Genomic DNA, 20544 nt, shown 5'->3' on the forward strand with positions numbered 1-20544 from the left:
AGTGTGTTCATTCAAGAAAGGAAACCGATCATTTTCACAATATTACCATTTTATGGTTAAACCACACAACGTACACACACAGATAAAGTGCAATGAGTGAAGCAATATTTGGCAGAATCGACCACAACTCTTGTAAGAAAGTAACAAAATATCGGCACGACGGAAAAAGAAGACGTAATATCATCATGCATCTTCAGATATCGGACTCACGTCTGGAAGGGTCACGAGGTCACATGCAAGAACGTCATCGAGAAGGTAGAAAAAAAACAATCAAATACCTGATATTGTTTGTTTAAACGCCCAAACAAAAAGCACTTCCACGACAGTCGACCCTCATGCATTTTCATGTCTAAAGATCCGAGAGATGAAAACGATTGAGAACTGCACTGGTGAAGAATTCAGCGGGAGGATGTCGGTACTTGGAGTACCCAGAGAGGACAGCAGAGGATTATACAAGCTGAATACAAGTGAATTTGTTTCTATAGCTGCCGTTACTCCATCTGTCCACTAGATGTCCCCCCCACGTGTTCACAGAACTGTATTTTATTGAAATAAAAAACGTTGTTTTCGTTTGTAAATCAATCTTTTTCACAGGCTCCATCTCTGCCTTGCTACATGGCACATCAACCCTTCAGGGAGTTTCCATGACGACCATCCTTTGTAATCGCTCACTCTTTCTGTTTGATGACATTTTAACGTTTTTCATGGAAAATATAGACCGGCAAGAGGAACACAACGGTGGATTCGTCTCCGAGCTCTGCGGTTTGGATTATTGCGTCGTGAGCTTCGTAATCTTGTGCAAAACGTCCTCCGGACTCCAGGTTTGATCTACGGCTTCCATAGCCTGAGCAGCCCGTCCTCGCTGAAGGTGGCCATCAGGTTGTCGTGCGGGTGATGGGTGACGCCGATGACTTCTTTCTCGTGGACCTGCAGAGGCAGACGCTCGTCAGGCTTCGGGATGAGTTTATCGGACGAGGTTACTCACGGTCAGCGTCTTCTCCAGGTGTCCCGTCGAGTAGTTGAAGCAGTAGAGGACGAAGTCCTCGCCGACGCCGTAGATCCAGTCTCCGCGGGGCGACACCGTGCAGCACACAAAGTTGGACCCGGATTTTCTGTCGGCGCTGAAGCTCTTTACGGTCTTGAGGAAAAGAAGTTAATATTAGGAATGTTTATTGACAATAGGTACAAGGATATATTTGTAGTATTGTCGAGTACTTGACTCTGGTAGTTAGAATTTACAGACCACATGACTCTTGAAGAAGTCGTAAATGATTTCATTTGTTTTGAAACCAAAATATGTCCAAACACCAGATTTAAAAGCTGATGGAGTCGACTGTATCCTCTCGTCCTCAGTTATCTCGCAGGATTTCAATGTTCATTTAGCTGAGAAGGATGTAATTACTGCTGGTATGAATATAATATTTGCATGTTTATTGTATATTGTGTTTATTTTTTAATTTGGCCATAAAATATAAATATATGTATATACGTATATAGAGATATATATGTGTAAATACGTATATACATGTATATGTGTTTGTATATATATATATATATATATATATATATGTATATATATATATACATATACATATATATATATATATATATATATATACAAACACATATATATGTATATACGTACATTCAAATGTTCAAATATATATATATATACATATATATATATACATATATATATATATATACATATACATATATATATATATATACATACATATACACACATATATATGTATATATATGTATATACCTATATACACGTATGTGTGTGTGTATGTGTATATATATATATATATATATATGAACACATATATGTCTGAGTATTTTGAGTTTAGTTTTTCATCATAGTTGTTTTATGGGTTATATTTCAATTTAATTTGGGTTTAGGTACCAAAAAAAACAACATTTTAATTTAAAAAAATGTTTTACATTCTTTAAAATTCAATATTTAAAGATAAATATAAAATCAAAGCCGCCATTACGTCCTGCGAACATTTGAATCAGCCAGCCTTGACTGAGGACGAGAGGATACAGTCGACTCCAGCAGCCTTTAGGGCTAGAGACATATTTGGGTTTTTCTTATACGCGTGTCTCAGATGTCTGCAGATATACAATATGTTTGTATATATTTATAAACTGCTATTCTACTCTTATTTATATTGTATTTAAAAGGCTTGAAATTGGAATTACAACATCAAATTGGTACAAAAATGGCATTCATTTTGAAACAAATCTATTTTTTATATTTTTAGATTTAATTATTTTTTTTAAAAATCAGCCTTTTAATATATAAATTATTTAATTAAATTATTAAATAAATAATCATTTGTACAAATGTAATTGAATCTTAAAGAAAGAAAAAAAGAAAATGTGAATAAAATATTTGTGAGGTGCTGATCCTCATCCGCCTCTATGACCTGCGGGTCCGTTCCTCTCACCTGGCCACGCATGTTCAGAACCACCACGGTGTTGGATCGGTTGCACACGGCGAACAGATCCGGGTTCTGCGGCAGCGGGATCACGTTGTTGACGGGGACGTTGGAGATCCGGGAGAAGGATCTGAAGGTGTTGACGCACTCGCTGGTCTTCGTGTTCCAGATCTATGACGTGAGCAAATATGAAGAGAATCTTGAAAAGATGCTTTAACATCTTGTTTTTGACAATATTGCTATTGAGGTTTTTTCTCTTTGCTTTTGCTATACAAGTATTGCCATGTATTTCTTTTCCCCCGCTTTTGAAAGTTTTTAATTCGTGTTAAAAAAAGGACTCCGGGACCTGGGCTAGTGGAGGTCGTTGGGCCCCGACAACGGCCCCTAAAGCGAAATATCGCGTCATAAAAGTCCCTTTAAAATGGTCTGAAACACTAAAAATTCTTCTCTCTCTGCTCTTGTTTCTACTGCCACCTGCTGGAGGGTCAGTGTAATTGATTAGCAATTATGAGAACCCTGGTGACATTTAATCAAAAGTTGTGTTGCTAATGTTGCTAATGTTGGGCTTGTTTTGAGGATTTTTTTCCAACAAGAAAAAGCAACAAAAAAAAAACGATCTGGTGTTTTGCTTATGTTGCAAATGTTGCTAATGTTGCAAATATTGCTAATGTTGCTAATGTTGCTAATGTTTTGAGGACGTTTTCCAACTAGAAAAAGCAACCAAAAAAACGGTCTGGTGTTTTGCTTATGTTGCAAATGTTGCTAATGTTGCTGATGTTGCTAATGTTGCTGATGTTGCTAATGTTGCTAATGTTGCTAATGTTTTGAGGACGTTTTCCAACTAGAAAAAGCAACCAAAAAAAACGGTCTGGTGTTTTGCTTATGTTGCAAATGTTGCTAATGTTGCTGACGTTGCTAATGTTGCTAATGTTGCTAATGTTTTGAGGACGTTTTCCAACTAGAAAAAGCAACCAAAAAAAATGGTCTGGTGTTTTGCTTATGTTGCAAATGTTGCAAATGTTGCTAATGTTGCTGATGTTGCTAATGTTGATAATGTTGGGCTTGTTTTGAAGATTTTTTCCAACAAGAAAAAGCAACAAAAAAAACGGTCTGGTGTTTTGCTTATGTTGCAAATGTTGCAAATGTTGCAAATATTGCTAATGTTGCTGATGTTGACAATGTTGCTAATGTTGCTAATGTTTTGAGGACGTTTTCCATCAAGAAAAGGCAACCAAAAAAAAAACGTTCTTATGTTGCTGATGTTGCTGATGTTGCTAATGTTGCTGTTGTTGCTAATGTTACTAATGTTGCTAATGTTGCTAATTTATCTCATGACCTCCTTGGAGGAGGTATGTGCTGCCTCGGTGCCATATTAGTTTACAATAGAAACAGAAAATGGAGTCAGAGTATCATCAGGGCTTTGATTTGACCGTTGTTGTTCATCAACGAGGGATCCATAAGGTTTTATGTTTCGCACCCTCGTACCTTGACGGTGCCGTCGGACGAGGCGCTGATGATGTGGAATCCATCTTGGGTGAAGAAGGCGTCGTTGATGAAGGACGAGTGACCGTTGAGCTCCTTCAGAGTTTTCCCGGATCTCAGCTCGTGGATCCTGAAAGCACCGACACTCCAGTCAGAGAAGGTTGATTCTTTTTTTCTCTCCTCCTCCTCCTTCTTCTTCTCAAGAGCAGACAGAACGTGTTGCCGGGTTTTATTTTTAGCAGCGGCGAGTGTGACTGGGGTGCAGATCGGCGTTTAAACCGTGACAGGCGGCGCCGAGAGGAGGGGGATGTAAACAATGCGGAGGCTGATCACGTTTTTTATCTCTGCACCGGAGCACATGGCGTCTGGTCTGCGCCCACACGGCACATGTGCCTGCGACGCAGATGTTCAGCCCACAGAACCCCAGGAGTCGCACGTTCAGCCTCTTCGGTTTGAAGCGAGAAACGTTTGACTCGTCGAGAGCAACATGTGCGAGAGGTTTTCACTGATGGATCCACTGCAGCATCACCTCATATAAACTGTGGTTTTTCATGAATATTATTTATAGTTTTTCTTGATTCCTCTCTCATGTGTACATTATGAAACAACATTATATTTAGTTACCATTCAGTTGTGATGTTCTTATATTATATTCTTATTATATATTTCAATATTTTGTTCTGAAAACACTTTTATACGTTCTGCTCTTTAGTCAAAACCTGCAGAATATTAAAGTTTACTAGGGGAGTAAGAAAATATCGATTTTTATTTTCTTCACAATACAGTATCAATATTTATCAGTTTCTTTTTTTCTCAAAAACAAAAGGTATAAATATAGATAGATTTTTTTTATTTTTGGCCTTTAAATAACATGTGATTTTCATCATAGTTATTTTATGGTTGATATTTGAAATTATGTTTTTATTTTATTTTAAGTATTATTAACAATTGACCTGCAAATATTCATGGAGTCTTTGTTCATTTTTGTGTTGCAATTAACCTTACGGCCGCTAGATGGCAGCCGTCGTTACATCCTCTGGAGCTAACATTGAACATTGAAATTTCAAAGATATCTCAGAGATGACTGAGGACAAGAGGATACAGGAGAAGATTTTAAAGATGACTTTTGGATATATTTTGATTTTAAAACAAATGAAATCAGTTACGACTTTGTCAAGAGTCATGTGGACTGCTGCCATCTAGCGGCCGGAAATTTAGTTGCAACACAAAAAATAAGCAAAAGCTGTTAATATACATGTTAATGGTAAATTAAAAAATATATTTTTTTACACGCATTTTAGGCATCAAACCCTGCAACACCAGAGTCAAGTACTTGGACAACACAACACATATATCCTTGTTACAGTATCTCAATATTAATATTCGTTTTCACTGTATCGTGATCACCAGATTCTTGTTAATACACACATTTAATATTTTCCAACTGCAACCTTAAAATAAAATCGTTTTGCTTTTCAATTTTTCAATATTTTTACAGTTTTAATCTAACAGACTACAGTATCCATCAAAAGTACTGGTTGCAACAAAGTAGAGTCCCACCTGATGGTCTGGTCCAATGACGCGCTCAAGGTCTGGTTGTTGTCCTTCGAGAAGCCCAAACAGGTCACACCTTTGTTGTGTGCGTGCTCGAACCTGCGCACACACAAGCCGCTCTGGACCTTCCACACCTGGAACCAAACACGTTCCATCGTTTAAAAAAAAACATTCTAATTTTATTACATATTCTCGAAGTCCGAACCTTTATTTTTCCGTTCTGAGCTCCGGTGGCGAGAAGATCGGCGTCCTGACTGAAGCACATGCACAGGACGGCGTCGTCCATCATCATGAAGCTCTCCTGGGCCTGGTACTTGAGATCCTGAGTCGTCATGGAAACAATCAATCAGGACGGGGAGTTCAACTTACAGTGATCGTTCAGAGGGGTTCTCACCTTGCTTATCTTCCCTGTGTTGAAGTTCCAAACCTCGATGAAGCCGTCCACGGATCCGGTGATTAAATACTTGCCATCGGGAGAGAAACGTGCGCATTCCACGTGCGACCGTCGGCCAAACTGCAGAAAACAGGACAGTTTTATTTCTTCATTTTTTGCTGCATTTAAAACACATGGAAGTGTATTAGTGACAAAATGAAAATGAAATGTTCGGATTTAATATTCAAAATGTTGAAACTTTGCACTATTACATTTTTATATTGAATTTAAAAGGATATTACTGATAGTAAAGTTAATTTAGAAAATGTATTTTTGAAATATTGCAATTAGAATATTGTACTCTATGTGTACAAAACACATTAATTTACATTTAAAAAATTAAAATGTCTACCTTTACGATATAGAAATGATTAAATTCGACGATTCAAGGCTTGAAAAAATAACCAAAAAGAAACAAAGATTCATTTTTTTAAATGTCAAATTTAATAGTTTAATATTCTGTTACACTTTCTTTGAGTTTTTACTTTATTTTCTGCATCAAAACAGCAAAAACAGCCAGATGTTTGTGACATTGAGTCAAGATATTATTACTTTATTATTAATTATTTCAAGAATGTTTGGACGAACCTTGATGTGACGATACAGTTGTGTCGGGAAACTCTCTTTGTCGAAGTGCGAGTCCTTGCTGTCGTCGCTCATCTCAGGGGAGGACAGATCCGAGTAGTCGTTCAGTCTCAGGGTCTTAAAAAATAATCATTTAAAAAATCTTAATTATACATCAAATTATTATTTTTATTGCCAACATTTCAAAAGTATACTTTAAATCAATATTTTTTAGTTCATAGCCTTTTAAATTATTAAATGAAACGATTATTCCAACATGTATTGAATATAAAAAAAAATAATAGAAAACATTCAACCCTACAATATACAAATTATTGAATTAAATTGTTAATTAAAAAAAATAAAAGTATGATCAGTATGAAGGTAAATCAGTGCCATCAGAAAATTAAATGATTTAATTTAACATTTTAATTGTTAAAACTCCAATGTTTGTTAGGATAATTTAATTATTATTTTTAATGAAGGGTTTAATTTGTTTTAGTTTTTCACAAAAATTTATTTAAAACTGAGGACAAGAGGATACAAGGATGCATCTGAATAATATTATCATTTAGAGTTTCATATTCTATTTCTAATAATTCAACAAAAGAGTCTGAATTAATAATTATTTTTAATTCAATATAAATGTCGGTTATAGCTCCAACATTGTTCGATACAATTTTTAAAGGCAAAGAAAAAATTAAATTTAATATTTAATATTATAACTTTAGTGTAACAATCCCAACATTAAAAAAAAAATCTAAAATAAACATCAAAATGAATATTTTTTTACACGTAGAGTTTGATATTCAGTTCACAACATTTAAGAATATATATATATATATATGTGTAATTTAAAATTTAATATATAAAACACCACCATTATACCAACATATCCGTATTAAATTTAAAAACAAAATTAATTGAAAATGCATTAATTAAAAAAATATATATATATATTTTATTTTATTATTCAGGAAACATTTAAACATTATTTGACATTTTAAAAACTAATATTCTGATGACACTGAAAGCAAAGCTTTAAACTAAACATCGGAATAGTTTTGGACTCTTTTGTAAAATAAAAAAATAAAAAAATAAAGTTGTATATGTGAAATAACTTCACTCACAATGTAACCGTTAATGAATCACAGACTTACACTGACTTCCTCGAGGAGCCCCATGAGACGAGAAGGGGGCACGACACTGACCTCCCTCACGAGGGCGTCCGCTATAGCCCACCGCCTCTTCTCCTTGCTGCTCCCTCCCGGGTACGCCTGCGCCACAGACCTCCGTCAAAAAACTGATCAGACGTAAAGCGGGGGTCGTGACCTCACCTCTCGGGGGTCGAAGTAGGAGCAGGTCAGCATCTTCTCCAGGTGAGCGTACCTGTCGGGCTGCGTCTGCTTCAGCATGATCATGGGGTCGGTCTGTCGGAGGAGGGATCGGGCGGCGCCGGCCTCCCTCATCTCGATGAGCTCCATCACCACCTGTTCGGAGACGTGGGTTAGAGATCGGGACGAAAAAGGCGGATTAAAGGGGGGGTTCAAGGACCTGCTCGTAGAGGTCGATCAGTATGTTGTCCGGGAGCTTGAGGGACTCGATGGCGAGCAGCACCATGTCCCAGTGGCCGCTCTGGACGTCGGCGATGAAGCTGTCGATGCTCTGCACCGTGTTGAGCGAGACGGTGGTTTCCTCCTGCAGCGTGCTCAGGGTTTTGTGCAGGTTGTTCTCCTTCAGGTACTGCATGATCAGACGGATGACGCTGCGAGAAGACGACGCGTTTGTTAATACAGAAATACTTGTGTGTATCGAGATTAAAAGAGCTTTAAGCATGTTCCACGTGTAACACGTTTAGCTTTAATATCATGGATAGTTTTCTGTCACTTCAAATTATTTCAACCAGTTTAGCAGATGGAGAACGAATGCTCCTCCCATGATGCAACACTAATAGACTCAGGGACTCATTTATTCCTCGTGCTATTACATTGTTTAATTCTGAGTTTGGTAGCAGGAGGGAAAAGATGATTCTATTCCATGTTAATCTTTGTATCCTTTTCTTTGATCTATGTTCTTTATCTTTAGATTTAGATTGTGTCATCTTGTACTTTCTTTTTATTGAACTTTGTTCTTGTTTTATGAATCTATCGTCTGTGTTGCTGTGTGATGGAAAACAATTTCCCAAAGGAGACCTCTAGAGGGATCAATAAAGTTTATCCATCCATCTATTTTTCATCAATAAACCCCTAAAAGTATTAAAACGATAACATTGATTTCAATGGAGTTATCTCTGTAAATTTTGTGTAAATAAGAACATTTAAAAAAAGAAACTGTTTGCCTTTGTTTACTTTTAACTTATTTTCGTTTTTTTTGTTTGTTTTGTTTAAACCCAAACATTTATGTCACACGATATGATAGTGTAATGCAAAGAATACTAATAATACGTTTGAATACCTTTATTTATTGATCATTTATTCTCAATCAAACAACAGCAACACAATGTAAAAACAACACAAACAACAATTTGTTATTATGTATTACTTATAACGTCTCTTAAAATAAGCATGTGTTTTAATTTTAGCTTTAATAATAATAATAATAATAATAATAAGATGAAATGTCTAACACTAGAACAATAAAATGCATATTCCAGATTATAAATCGTAAATAAACATAAAAACAAGAATTCAGTTATTGAAACGATAGGTTGTGGAGACAAAATGTAAAGTATATATTTTTTTCAAAGTGTATAAAACATTATATTAATGTATTGAATTAACCGTAGATGAATTGAATCAAATTCTATTTTATCTGCTTAAATAAAAAGCTTATGTTAAAGTCACGCTAGTTAATAAAGTTAGTAAGTAAACCAACAGTTGTTCTCGTCATGAATAATAAAAACAGTAGAGATGAATGAAAGTCAACTCACTCTGAGGGCTCCATCTCCATCGCCATGTTGCTGATGTTCTCCAGTGATGCTGCTGCTCTGGACTGACTGAGCTCTCGGTTCGGACCCAGATCAGTGCTCGCCTCAGACACGTGGACCGACTCCTCCCAGCACCAGCAGCTCCACGTGCTGTTTCCCCATCATCACACGCACACGCCTCCTCCGTGACGTCAGCCAGACGGGGGTCCACGGGCACGTTGCAGAGGTGGGATGATGCGACGAGGAGCAGAGACCACCGCAGCATCAGCACCGCGGACGGGCGGGAAAAACTCGTGGCTGAGCGCGTGCTCGGAGTCCGACGTCACCAGACACCATGTTCGTGCAGGTGAAAGTCTGCAGACTCCACGAGGGATGGATGAGCAGTTCATGCGACCAGAAACAACATGGAGAATACACATTAATAATAATTATTATTATTATTAAAGATGAATCTCCACTCCATCATTTCTATGATGGTAATATGACGCGTGAACATGTATTTAAAACCTTTATTATTTACCAAATATGACGCGTGAAATATGATGCGTGAACATGTATTTAAAACCTTTATTATTTACCAAATATGACGCGTGAACATGTATTTAAAACCTTTATTATTTACCAAATATGATGCGTGAACATGTATTTAAAACCTTTATTATTTACCAAATATGACACGTGAACATGTATTTAAAACCTTTATTATTTACCAAATATGACGCGTGAATATGTATTTAAAACCTTTATCATTTACCAAATATGATGCGTGAACATGTATTTAAAACCTTTATTATTTACCAAATATGACGCGTGAACATGTATTTAAAACCTTTATTATTTACCAAATATGATGCGTGAACATGTATTTAAAACCTTTATTATTTACCAAATATGACGCGTGAACATGTATTTAAAACCTTTATTATTTACCAAATATGACGCGTGAATATGTATTTAAAACCTTTATCATTTACCAAATATGATGCGTGAACATGTATTTAAAACCTTTATTATTTACCAAATATGACGCGTGAACATGTATTTAAAACCTTTATTATTTACCAAATATGACGCGTGAACATGTATTTAAAACCTTTATTATTTACCAAATATGACGTGTGAACATGTATTTAAAACCTTTATTATTTACCAAATATGACGTGTGAACATGTATTTAAAACCTTTATTATTTACCAAATATGACGCGTGAACATGTATTTAAAACCTTTATTATTTACCAAATATGACACGTGAACATGTATTTAAAACCTTTATTATTTACCAAATATGACGTGTGAACATGTATTTAAAACCTTTATTATTTACCAAATATGACGCGTGAATATGTATTTAAAACCTTTATCATTTACCAAATATGATGCGTGAACATGTATTTAAAACCTTTATTATTTACCAAATATGACACGTGAACATGTATTTAAAACCTTTATTATTTACCAAATATGACGTGTGAACATGTATTTAAAACCTTTATTATTTACCAAATATGACGTGTGAACATGTATTTAAAACCTTTATTATTTACCAAATATGACGTGTGAACATGTATTTAAAACCTTTATTATTTACCAAATATGACGTGTGAACATGTATTTAAAACCTTTATTATTTACCAAATATGACGCATGAACATGTATTTAAAACCTTTATTATTTACCAAATATGACGCGTGAACATGTATTTAAAACCTTTATTATTTACCAAATATGACGCGTGAACATGTATTTAAAACCTTTATTATTTACCAGTTTAATTCAACGTTCACCTCTTTTAACCCTTGAAGGAACCAAAGGCTCAATTTGAAATACACATATATACATATATTTAACATATATATACATATATATATATATACATATATATCAAATTGTGCAATTTTGGTTTTGTTCCATGTTGACTGAAGATGAAACTCGTCTGTAAAACCATGTTCAATTCATGTCACTATATAAAAAACAATGAAAGTCTTACCTTCTTTAGAACAGTCTCAAAATATTTGACATTTTCTGTAATATCACTGTTATATTAGGTTAGGTAGAACTTTATTGATCCTCAGGAGGTCTCCTTTGGGAAATTGTTTTTTTTTTCCAAATTATCCACAGCAAATACAGCAATTTTTCATTAAAAATTATCAAAATAAAATAAGAACAAGAACAAAGAGAAAGAACAAGATGATACAATCTAAGTCTAAAGATAAAGATAACGAACATATATCAAAGAAAAATAACAAAGACAAAGGATACAAAGACTAACATAGAACAGAACATCCAGATACTCTCACTCCACTCCTGCCCCCGAAATCAGAATTATACAATTTAATAGCCTGAGGAATGAATGCGTCCTTGAGTCTATTAGTGTTGCACCTGGGAAGGAGCATTCGTGCTCCATCTGTTTCTCTGCTCACTGATGAGTGAGAGGATGACTGTCATCATCCATGATGGACAGTAGTTTGTTCAATGATCTCCTCTCAACAACTGTCACCAGTGAGTCCAGCTTCATTCCAACCACAGAGCCAGCCTTTCTGATCAATCTGTCCAACCTGTTGACACTCCTCTTGGACACATTTCCACCCCAACACACCACAGCATAGAACAGGACACTGGCCATCACAGACTGGTAGAACATGCAGAGGAGCTTCTTGCAGATGTTAAATGATTGGAGCCTCCTCAGAAAGTACAGTCTGCTCTGAACTTTCTTATATACATGGTCTGTGTTGCAGGACCAGTTTACTGTTCAGCCACACGCCGAGGTACTTATAGTTGTCAACTATCAACAACCACCTCGTCGCCTCTGATGGACACCAGCTTTTGGTTGGTAGTTGATAGACAGAATACTTAATTCAACACACATACCTACATACATACAATATATATATAAATATACATGTATTTATTGTCATTTTGCAACCCTTATTTTATGTGTTACTACAGTTATTTTATGGATTCATTTTCGTTTTTTGTAATCTATTTTTTACCATTTCCATTACATTCCTTCACCAGTGAGAATAAATCTCAGGGGGAAAAAGTATTGTGTTGATCCTGTAGTCAGGTATCCTTTGTCTTTCATGCAAAGCAAGTTTAAGAGTAGTTGTTGTTGTTGTGGCTCATTAAATATGGGACCAGATAGAACCAGAGCTGCACGGTCTACATGTATATGTGTTCAAGTAAGTAATCTTTGTATCATTTACAAAGATTTAATCTGTGGATTCATGTTTTATTATTTACATGGTTAGTTTAAACACATCATTTATGAATTTATTTAATTTACAATTAACATGCAAATACTCATGCCATGTTAATTTATCTATTGCAGTTAAACTTCTGGCCGTCATAACGTCCTCCGCAGCTAAAGGAACAAGGAAATCCCTCGGGATCCCGGTGATGACTGAGAACGAGAGGATACACTCGACTCCTGCCACTTTTAAAGCTGAAGTTTGGACATATTTTGGTTTCAAAACAAATGAAAGTAGTTACGACTTCGTCAAGAGTCATGTGGTCTGTAAACTCTGCAGCACCAGAGTCAAGTACTCGACAATACTACAAATATATTCTTGTTACTACAGTATCACCATATATCGCCCCTGAATCGTTAAATGTTTCGTAAATCCAGATTCTTGCCAATACAAAGCACTATTCACCACACTGTATATCTTTTTATCATAACACAATTGAAGACATTTTTTTTGTAACAAATAAAATCATTGTTCTTTAAAGAAACTTGAATTGTGTATTTTATCTTGTATGCAGGTGGACAAACTAGTGATGGGGAAAAGTGGTTTGGGTCGTGTTGACACGCTAACCTGTGCCGTTCTCTTATCTTTGTAGCTGTTCATACAGGTTTTTGAAACAGATTTAATCGAGAACCAATAACACTTTTAGGGCAACTTTTGGTCACAGATATGTTTTAAACACAGAAACAAGATTCAATTATAAACCGCTCGTTCTTTCAGTGCATTTTAATCCACAAGACCAGATTTCATCAAAATAAAAAACAGAACATTAAGTTTAGAATTAAATGACAAATGAAATGAATTATTTAAAAACGAGTTTATTAAAAAATATATACAACAAAACAAGCGTAAATTTCATTTTCATATCCGTCACCGTCATGTGGGTCTTTAATGGCAGTGGCCACTCTCTGCTGGACTTTGAGCAGAAATACGCCATTTTATATAACTTTATTTCCACCTTATTGAAGAGTATTATTTTGGTGTTGAATGACAATTATCTCGGCATTATTCGTTACTGTTTTTTTTTTACCCAAACATATTAACCAGTAACATGAAAAGATTGTGCAATTTGGGTTTTGTTCCATGTTGACTGAAGATGAAACACGTCTGTAAAACCATTTTCAATTAATGTCACTATTTTAAAAAAGTAAAAGTCTTACCTTCTTTAGAACAGTCTCAAAATATTGGACATTTTCTGTAATAACACTGTTATTTAAGTCCTGTGCAGGACATTTAAGACAGACACAAAAACCACTTTATTCATTCATCATTATTTGGCGAGAGACACCAGGCACCCCCCCCCAACCCCCCAACAGTCTTTTCGGTTCAGATGGACACATCTTCGCTTTTGACAACCTTTCCAGGTTCATGCATCTGGGATGTGACTTGTTTCAACTCATCCATGAATTTTTGTGGATCCACCAGCACTTCGTCAAACACAATTCTGATCAGCTCAGTCACGTAACCTAAAGAAGAAAAAGAAACATGTTTTTGTTCGAGATAATAGATTAATGTACGTTCTTAAAGGGCACCTAATGCGAAAACCCAACTCTCCTGACTTTTTAAATGTTGAAGTCGTCCTCTTCAAAGAGCAGTAGTTCATTTATCATGACGTTGCTCCGTTTTGAAGTTATTACTTAATAAAGTTCTCTCCCGTCTGAAATCTCGCCAAACGAGATTACGGTTTAAATAATACATTATGACATCACACTGGTGCAGGTGTCCTCCCCTAGAAGCCCTAAATCAGTTCAGAACCTACATGTTAATAAACAAAGTAAATATTTATGTAAACATGGTGAGACTTACTTCTGCCTTTAGGTGTTTTTGTAACGTGTACATTAAGCAGCAAATATTATTTTTATTATTCGTTTTTAAATGTACAAAGCGGGAGTTTTAGGGGTGAGTTTAAAATTTATGCGAGTCCTTGAATGCAACTCGTGTTTTTGTGACCAATCAGAGCAGAGTGGGCGTGGTTGCTTGGACAAGATTTCCTCTCAGCCAAAACAGAGAATTTTAAGCGGGCGGGGCTTAAAGCGTATTTTCTAATGTAAATATCTTTATTAAATGAGAGTTTTGTGCAAAAAGAAACATACTGATGAGTATAATAGAGGTCTTAGAACAATTTAAGAGACACTTAAATCAGCACATTAGGTGCCCTTTAACTACAAATAATAATAATAATAATAATAATAATAATAATCTCTATTTATATAGCGCCTTCTAGAAATGTGGATATTGTATAACAACAGCAGATATCAGGGAGTATTTAAAAAAAAAGTATTTCTTTGTTCATTTCAACGATGATCACCTGATGTTGATGCTTCCTTCGCGGCCCCGACACCTTGTGAACGAGTCGTGGCTCGTCCAACATTCTCGTTGTAATGCAGGCCTGCCAGGTATAGTCTGTGAAGTCATGTGAAGAATGAACACAAATGCATTCTTGTCGCATGCGACGGTGTCGTGTGTTACCGATTACCTGCAGAGCGTTCCTACGTAGGAGAACGCAAAAGTCTTCGGTGCAAACTGCAGCATCAGACTACAGAAAGACTCGAGCGCTGACGTCTGATCGTGGCTGCCTAGTTTCTCCACGTCCTTGAGAACCTTCTCGTTCAACAGAATTTTCTCAACTTTGTTGGTCGGTGCCGTACCTGTCAGACAGAAAAAACAACGTCAGAATCTACCAAAAAATGTCTTCATAAAAGGTTTCCGTCCAAGTGACATGTGCTGTGTCTCAAGTCTTATACTTCTCTTAGTATACTAGAAGTTAGTATGCATCAGGATAGTGTACGTACTAACTAGTACGCAAATTCTCAACAGATAGTACGTCTCAAATCAAACACTGCCGCTACACACTAACAGGAAATGACTCGACAGCTTCTTCTTCTACTACTATTTAACGATGGTTTCAACCAGCTGTTTGAACACTATCGCCACCTACTGGCAGAACGTTTTGCAACTTTGGAAAAGAAATAACGAAAAAATATGACAATCTAAATATTCGTGAGATATTTAAGCTAGTATCGGCACCGAAGACGTGTCATCCTCCTATTGCTGCTGAAAATAATACACCTGTAAGTATATGCATATAAATATGACCCAACTTTCGTTTAAAACGTCACTAAGATGGCGGCCGTTTAGGGTGGTTAGTGTCCATGGAACCGTACTCAGTTTTGTGGGTGTTTTAGTACGCCGATTTAGTGTGCATAAATTTCGCATACTAAGAATTGAGACGCACTGACGCACTAAAAATACTAACTTTGAGTACGCTAGTATTCGATTTGAGACACAGCATCGGTGAGTGTGACGTGTACCCGGCTTGAACCATTTGTTGGGGTCCGTCGTGGCTCGGTAAGGATGGGCGCACTTGGGGAAAAGAGGATCGTCGTGCTTGTGGATGTTCTGCATGTGGTTCACCAGCGACTTCCACTTCGCCACTTTTTCCGGCCCCGTCCTGGACGACGTGGCCGTCCAGTGCATGTGGTTCTTGATCGCCGGCAGCCACTTGCGAACGACCTCGCAGTCTTTCGATTTGGAAAGTTTCTCCAGCTTCTTGGACAAACCTGCGACGAGTTCAATTTCAGACTATTCATGTAGTAGATGAGTTTAAATGTGAGAGTTCTTACCTTTCTCCAGGTGCCACACGTCGTAATACTGCACGATGTCGTTGTCCCTTAAATACTGCTGGACCCGTGTGTGCCGGTCGGTCACGATGTAGTCCACGGCGATTCGGTTTTTCGTCAGGTACTCCAAACTCCTTCTCAGTCCCTCCTTCTCCATATCGACGCGACCTCTGACCTTATCGCTCTGGACAAAAAAAAAATACATCAAAAGATATTCAGACAGAATTTTGTAAATATTTGCGTAGTACCTGCACCAGCTGAATGTCTATGACTTTCTTTGTGTCCAGGTGCATCACTGTGTAGCTGCCAAACTTTCCAGAGTGTCCTGTGAACACGACACATTTAATAAACGCTTTTTTTTTTAAATCACGAAAAAAAGTACAAACGTCACCGTAGGACGACTCTTGAATCCTCACCCGAGGACTTTGATCTCATCGTCCCGCCGATAGGGATTTTTTCTTCCCGTTCGAGTTGTTCGGTAAATGCACGCTGCTCCGATCTCCACTTATGGACGGTGGCGGGTTCCAGATAGTTTCGAACATGTTGTTTGAAAGTGCTGTACTCCAAGATGTCCATGTTCATCGCCGTCATTACCTGAGAGGAAAAGGTTCACTTGGTGGACTACTGAAACAGTTTGTTTTCATGTCTTAACAAGAAGGATCTGTCTCGCCTGCAGTTGATTCAGAACTCTGCAGCGAGAATTCTGACCCGCTCTAGTAGAAGAACTCACATTTCTCCGATCCTTAAAACTCTTCACTGGCTTCCAGTTTCTTTCAGGATCAACTTTAAAAATCTGGTTCTTACTTTCAGATCTATTCATGGTCAGACTCCTCCTTACATCACTGATCTGATCCAGACTTACACCCCAGCTCGGGCTCTGAGGTCTGTGGATCAGAATCTACTGATGGTTCCTGAACACGGTTCAGGACCAGAGGAGAGAAATCCTTCCAGGCTGTTGCTCCTAAGCTTTGGAATGATCTTCCTCTCTCTCTGTGTTTGATGATCTACTGACTCCTTCAAGAAACATCTTAAGACATTTTTATTTGTTCAGGCTTTTCCTTGATTTTCTGGAACTCCTGTTGTGTTATCAGTTTTATCTTGATCTTTAAAATATATACTTTATTGAATATTGTTTTGATTGTTTAAGCGCTTTGTGACCCTGGTCTAGAAAAGCGCTATACAAATAAAAATTACTTACTTACCTTTTTCAATGGGTTGTACGATGAACCGGTAAAATAAATGGCCGCCGACATTGCGATGTCGCCCACGGGGGCGTTCCCGACCAACGGCTGGCTCTGCCACTTCCTGTCGTACCGACATTCCGGACAGAGTTGTCTGAACTCCACAAATGTCCCCTTTCGAAGTTGGTCGACTTCGCAGTCCCCTTGACACATTGGGCAAGTCTGAAAGAGCGCTCGCAAACAATCCTCAAAAACGATGTATTTCCTGTTCCTGTGATCCGTCTGCGAGTCCGTCTCCCAGTCCCTGGAGATTACAAAATAAAAAAACGTTATAAATACTGAATATATTACACAACAGACACGTCTTACCTTAGTTTGGACGGCTCGTCCGTCGACTGGTGTTGCCCGCAACGAGAGCTTCCGTCCTGTCCTTCGTCCTCATCCGTCAGCGGCTCCAGACGTGGTCTCTTCGCCGGTCTCAGCAAAGGTCTGTCCAAGGTGTCCCCCGTGGACGTGGGACTCGGCTCAGGCTCGGCGTCCGGCTTGTTGTCGACGCTTTTGCCCATTGATTGAGTCTGTGTTGCTGTTTAAAAAATAAATCATTAATATTAAACAAGTTTTAACTCTAAGACCTGAGATATTGACGTAGAGGAGACAGAGACACAATAATACAAGTGTCTACACCAAAGTTAAAATGAATAATAGAAAAAAAACAGACCTTTGCTTCTCACATGGGCCTGATTAGTTTTATAGGACTTCTGTGTGGCTGTGGTTTTGGTAAAAGTCGTCTTGTCCACCTGGATTCCTATCGACACCATTTGAGGCTTCACTGGCCTGTGAGGGATTTCCAAGTCTCTTGGTTCCTGTTTACTCTCCACGACAGGTTGACATGTACTCTGGGTGAGAGATTAAAAAAATTACTTTTAAATATCATGTACTTTAAAATGCGTGATAAGAGATAACGACAGGGAGAGCAAACGGAAAGAATGTCCTGACCCGCTATAGTAGAAGAACTCACATTTTTCCGATTCTTATAACTCTTCACTGGTGGCTAGTTTCTTTCAGGATCAATTTTTAAATTCTGGTTCTTACTTTCAGATCTACCTGTATTCATGGTCAGGCTCCTCCTTACATCAGTGATCTGATCCAGCCTTACACCCCAGCTCGGGCTCTGAGGTCTGTGGATCAGAATCTACTGATGGTTCTTTGCACACGGTTCAGGACCAGAGGAGAGAAATCCTTCCTGGCTGTTGCTCCTAAGCTTTGGAACGATCTTCCTCTCTGTTTGTGTTTGATGATCTACTGACTCCTTCAAGAAACATCTTAAGTCTTTCTTATTCGTGCAGGCTTGTCCCTGATTTTCTGGGACACCCGGGTTTGTCTAAGTGTTATCTTAACCTTTTTAGTTATATATATATATATATATATATATATATATTTTTTTTTATTATTGTTTAAGCGCTTTGTGACCCTGGTCTAGAAAGGCGCTATATAAATACAAATTACTTACGATAATAAAGCTGTGTGAGACTACATTACCCAGCAGCCAATGGGGTAACCAGAAGTAAAGTAGTGTCAGTGCGTGTAAGAGAGTGAACGTTTAAGACGTATTGATGGAGCTGGTTTCCCAAGACAACAAATATAAAGCACTATATTTAAATGCAGATAGTAGTAATATTAATTTATAGGTTTATTTTTGTGTTTAAAAGCTTGCTAAATATTACACTATTATTCACCTACCACATTGGGTTCGGGTCCTCCTCTGGGTCCATGCAGAGTCGGAACCGCAGTCCTCTTCACGTGCAATCGTTCGGCGAATCCTGCGTCGAACTGAAACTTGTTGGTGAAAGAATCGTCCTCGAAGTGTCGCGAGCAGAGGAACAGTGAGCTGTAAGAAGGTCCATCTTGTCCTTCTGGAAACACGAACTTCTCCCACTGGCGCCTCAGAGCAGCTTCTTTGGGGAGAGTGTGTAGCGACAGTGTGTCCTTACAGCCCAACACACACGTTCTGTGCGCCATTCTGGCGAAAACAGCGACAGCCCTGTTGTTTTTGTAGCAGCGAAGATGTTCAGGTACCGAATCGGTAAACCCTAGTATTTTGGTCCGGGCACTTCCTGCGTGATGACGTCAGAAGACCCAAACGCGGACGTCTTTTCAAAAAGTTTTTTTTTTTTTTTTGAGTGAACAGAACTTGAACCGAGACAAAAAGAGACACTTTGTTACCACACATTAAACACATATTTAAAAAGTCCAACTTTGTTCATCGGATCTTTTTGATTGGCTGAACCGCGTTTGACCAAAATAACACTTGTAAATGTACAATGCAATATAAAATACGTGTGGAACTAGCAGAGACTACCAGACAGCCGTTCTAATTCCTAAACTAAACTGTTGAAGTGCATCTTCGGAACCTGAGGTGAATCACACGAGTCACATTTTGATAAATTGATTTGCAGCGATGATTTTGTTGGCACATTTATCCATGTAAAGTAGTATTGAGAATGGTTAATTCATATTGTTCTTTTTATTAAAGAGCTTACATGTTTGTATTGCTAAAGGTGTTTAAATCGCTCAGTTGAAGTTACGTTCACTCAAAACAATTAAAAAGTCCTTTGCAACGTGTGTCACTTAGTGCCAGGAAAAAACAGAACATAAGAACTGGAAGTTATTAGTTCTAATGTGCTACGTTCCTTATCTCCGTTTTGTTGAGATTTCTACGCAAATTAAATTCAAAGCAGAGCATCATGACAAGGGATGAGAAATTTGGACTTTCAAGTTTTTGCTTCACTTGGATGCAAGCCTGAAAATCTTAGAACATTTTAACACACTTTAAATAAAAACATTTGATTGAAAATAAAATAACCGAGAAACCCATTTTAACCAACCTTTATTTAAATAGACTGAGGGAACAAATACATTATTTCAGTTTATCAAATTTTGTCTGAGCTTCGCTGTTTCAACCAGCCAGTAATAGGGCGTTGGTTGTATCTGTAGCTGCTCCATTTTGCTCTGGCAACACACTGTCCCCCCTTAGTGACTACAGAACAGTCAGAAAGGGTCTACTGGTGTGCCACTATAGCATCGCTT

The 20544-nt window shown here is 37.5% G+C and overlaps 3 protein-coding genes across 3 annotated transcripts in view; all 3 read right to left on the minus strand.

Moving 5' to 3' along the window:
- LOC148089410 (uncharacterized) overlaps positions 1-17035 on the minus strand; it is a 46576-nt gene extending 29541 nt beyond the window's left edge. Inside the window, exon 1 of the mRNA XM_087806604.1 lies at positions 17007-17035. The gene's annotated coding sequence lies outside the window, so the exon portion shown is untranslated. The remainder of the gene's footprint in view (positions 1-17006) is intronic.
- LOC148089414 (WD40 repeat-containing protein SMU1-like) lies at positions 29-11452 on the minus strand. The gene is made up of 13 exons (XM_087783774.1): positions 11399-11452; positions 9413-9763; positions 8038-8248; positions 7821-7973; positions 7644-7760; positions 6508-6621; positions 5881-6000; positions 5692-5808; positions 5493-5620; positions 3936-4062; positions 2460-2621; positions 986-1138; positions 29-927 (listed from the first exon to the last, which is right to left on the minus strand). The coding sequence occupies exons 2-13, from the start codon at positions 9436-9438 to the stop codon at positions 829-831; spliced, it is 1527 nt and encodes a 508-aa protein (XP_087639900.1). The 5' UTR covers positions 9439-9763; positions 11399-11452; the 3' UTR covers positions 29-828.
- LOC148089415 (uncharacterized) lies at positions 13455-19545 on the minus strand. Its single transcript, XM_087806603.1, has 11 exons — positions 19198-19545; positions 18176-18353; positions 17827-18040; positions 17479-17761; positions 16693-16870; positions 16525-16601; positions 16280-16460; positions 15968-16216; positions 15133-15304; positions 14965-15059; positions 13455-14122 (listed from the first exon to the last, which is right to left on the minus strand). Exons 1-11 carry the CDS (start codon positions 19474-19476, stop codon positions 13983-13985), a joined length of 2046 nt encoding a protein of 681 aa, XP_087662729.1. The 5' UTR covers positions 19477-19545; the 3' UTR covers positions 13455-13982.
- Positions 19546-20544: the final 999 nt, after the last annotated feature.

Source organism: Callionymus lyra, chromosome 1 (assembly GCF_982586985.1).
Source record: "Callionymus lyra chromosome 1, fCalLyr1.hap1.1, whole genome shotgun sequence".
NCBI lineage: Eukaryota > Metazoa > Chordata > Actinopteri > Syngnathiformes > Callionymidae > Callionymus > Callionymus lyra.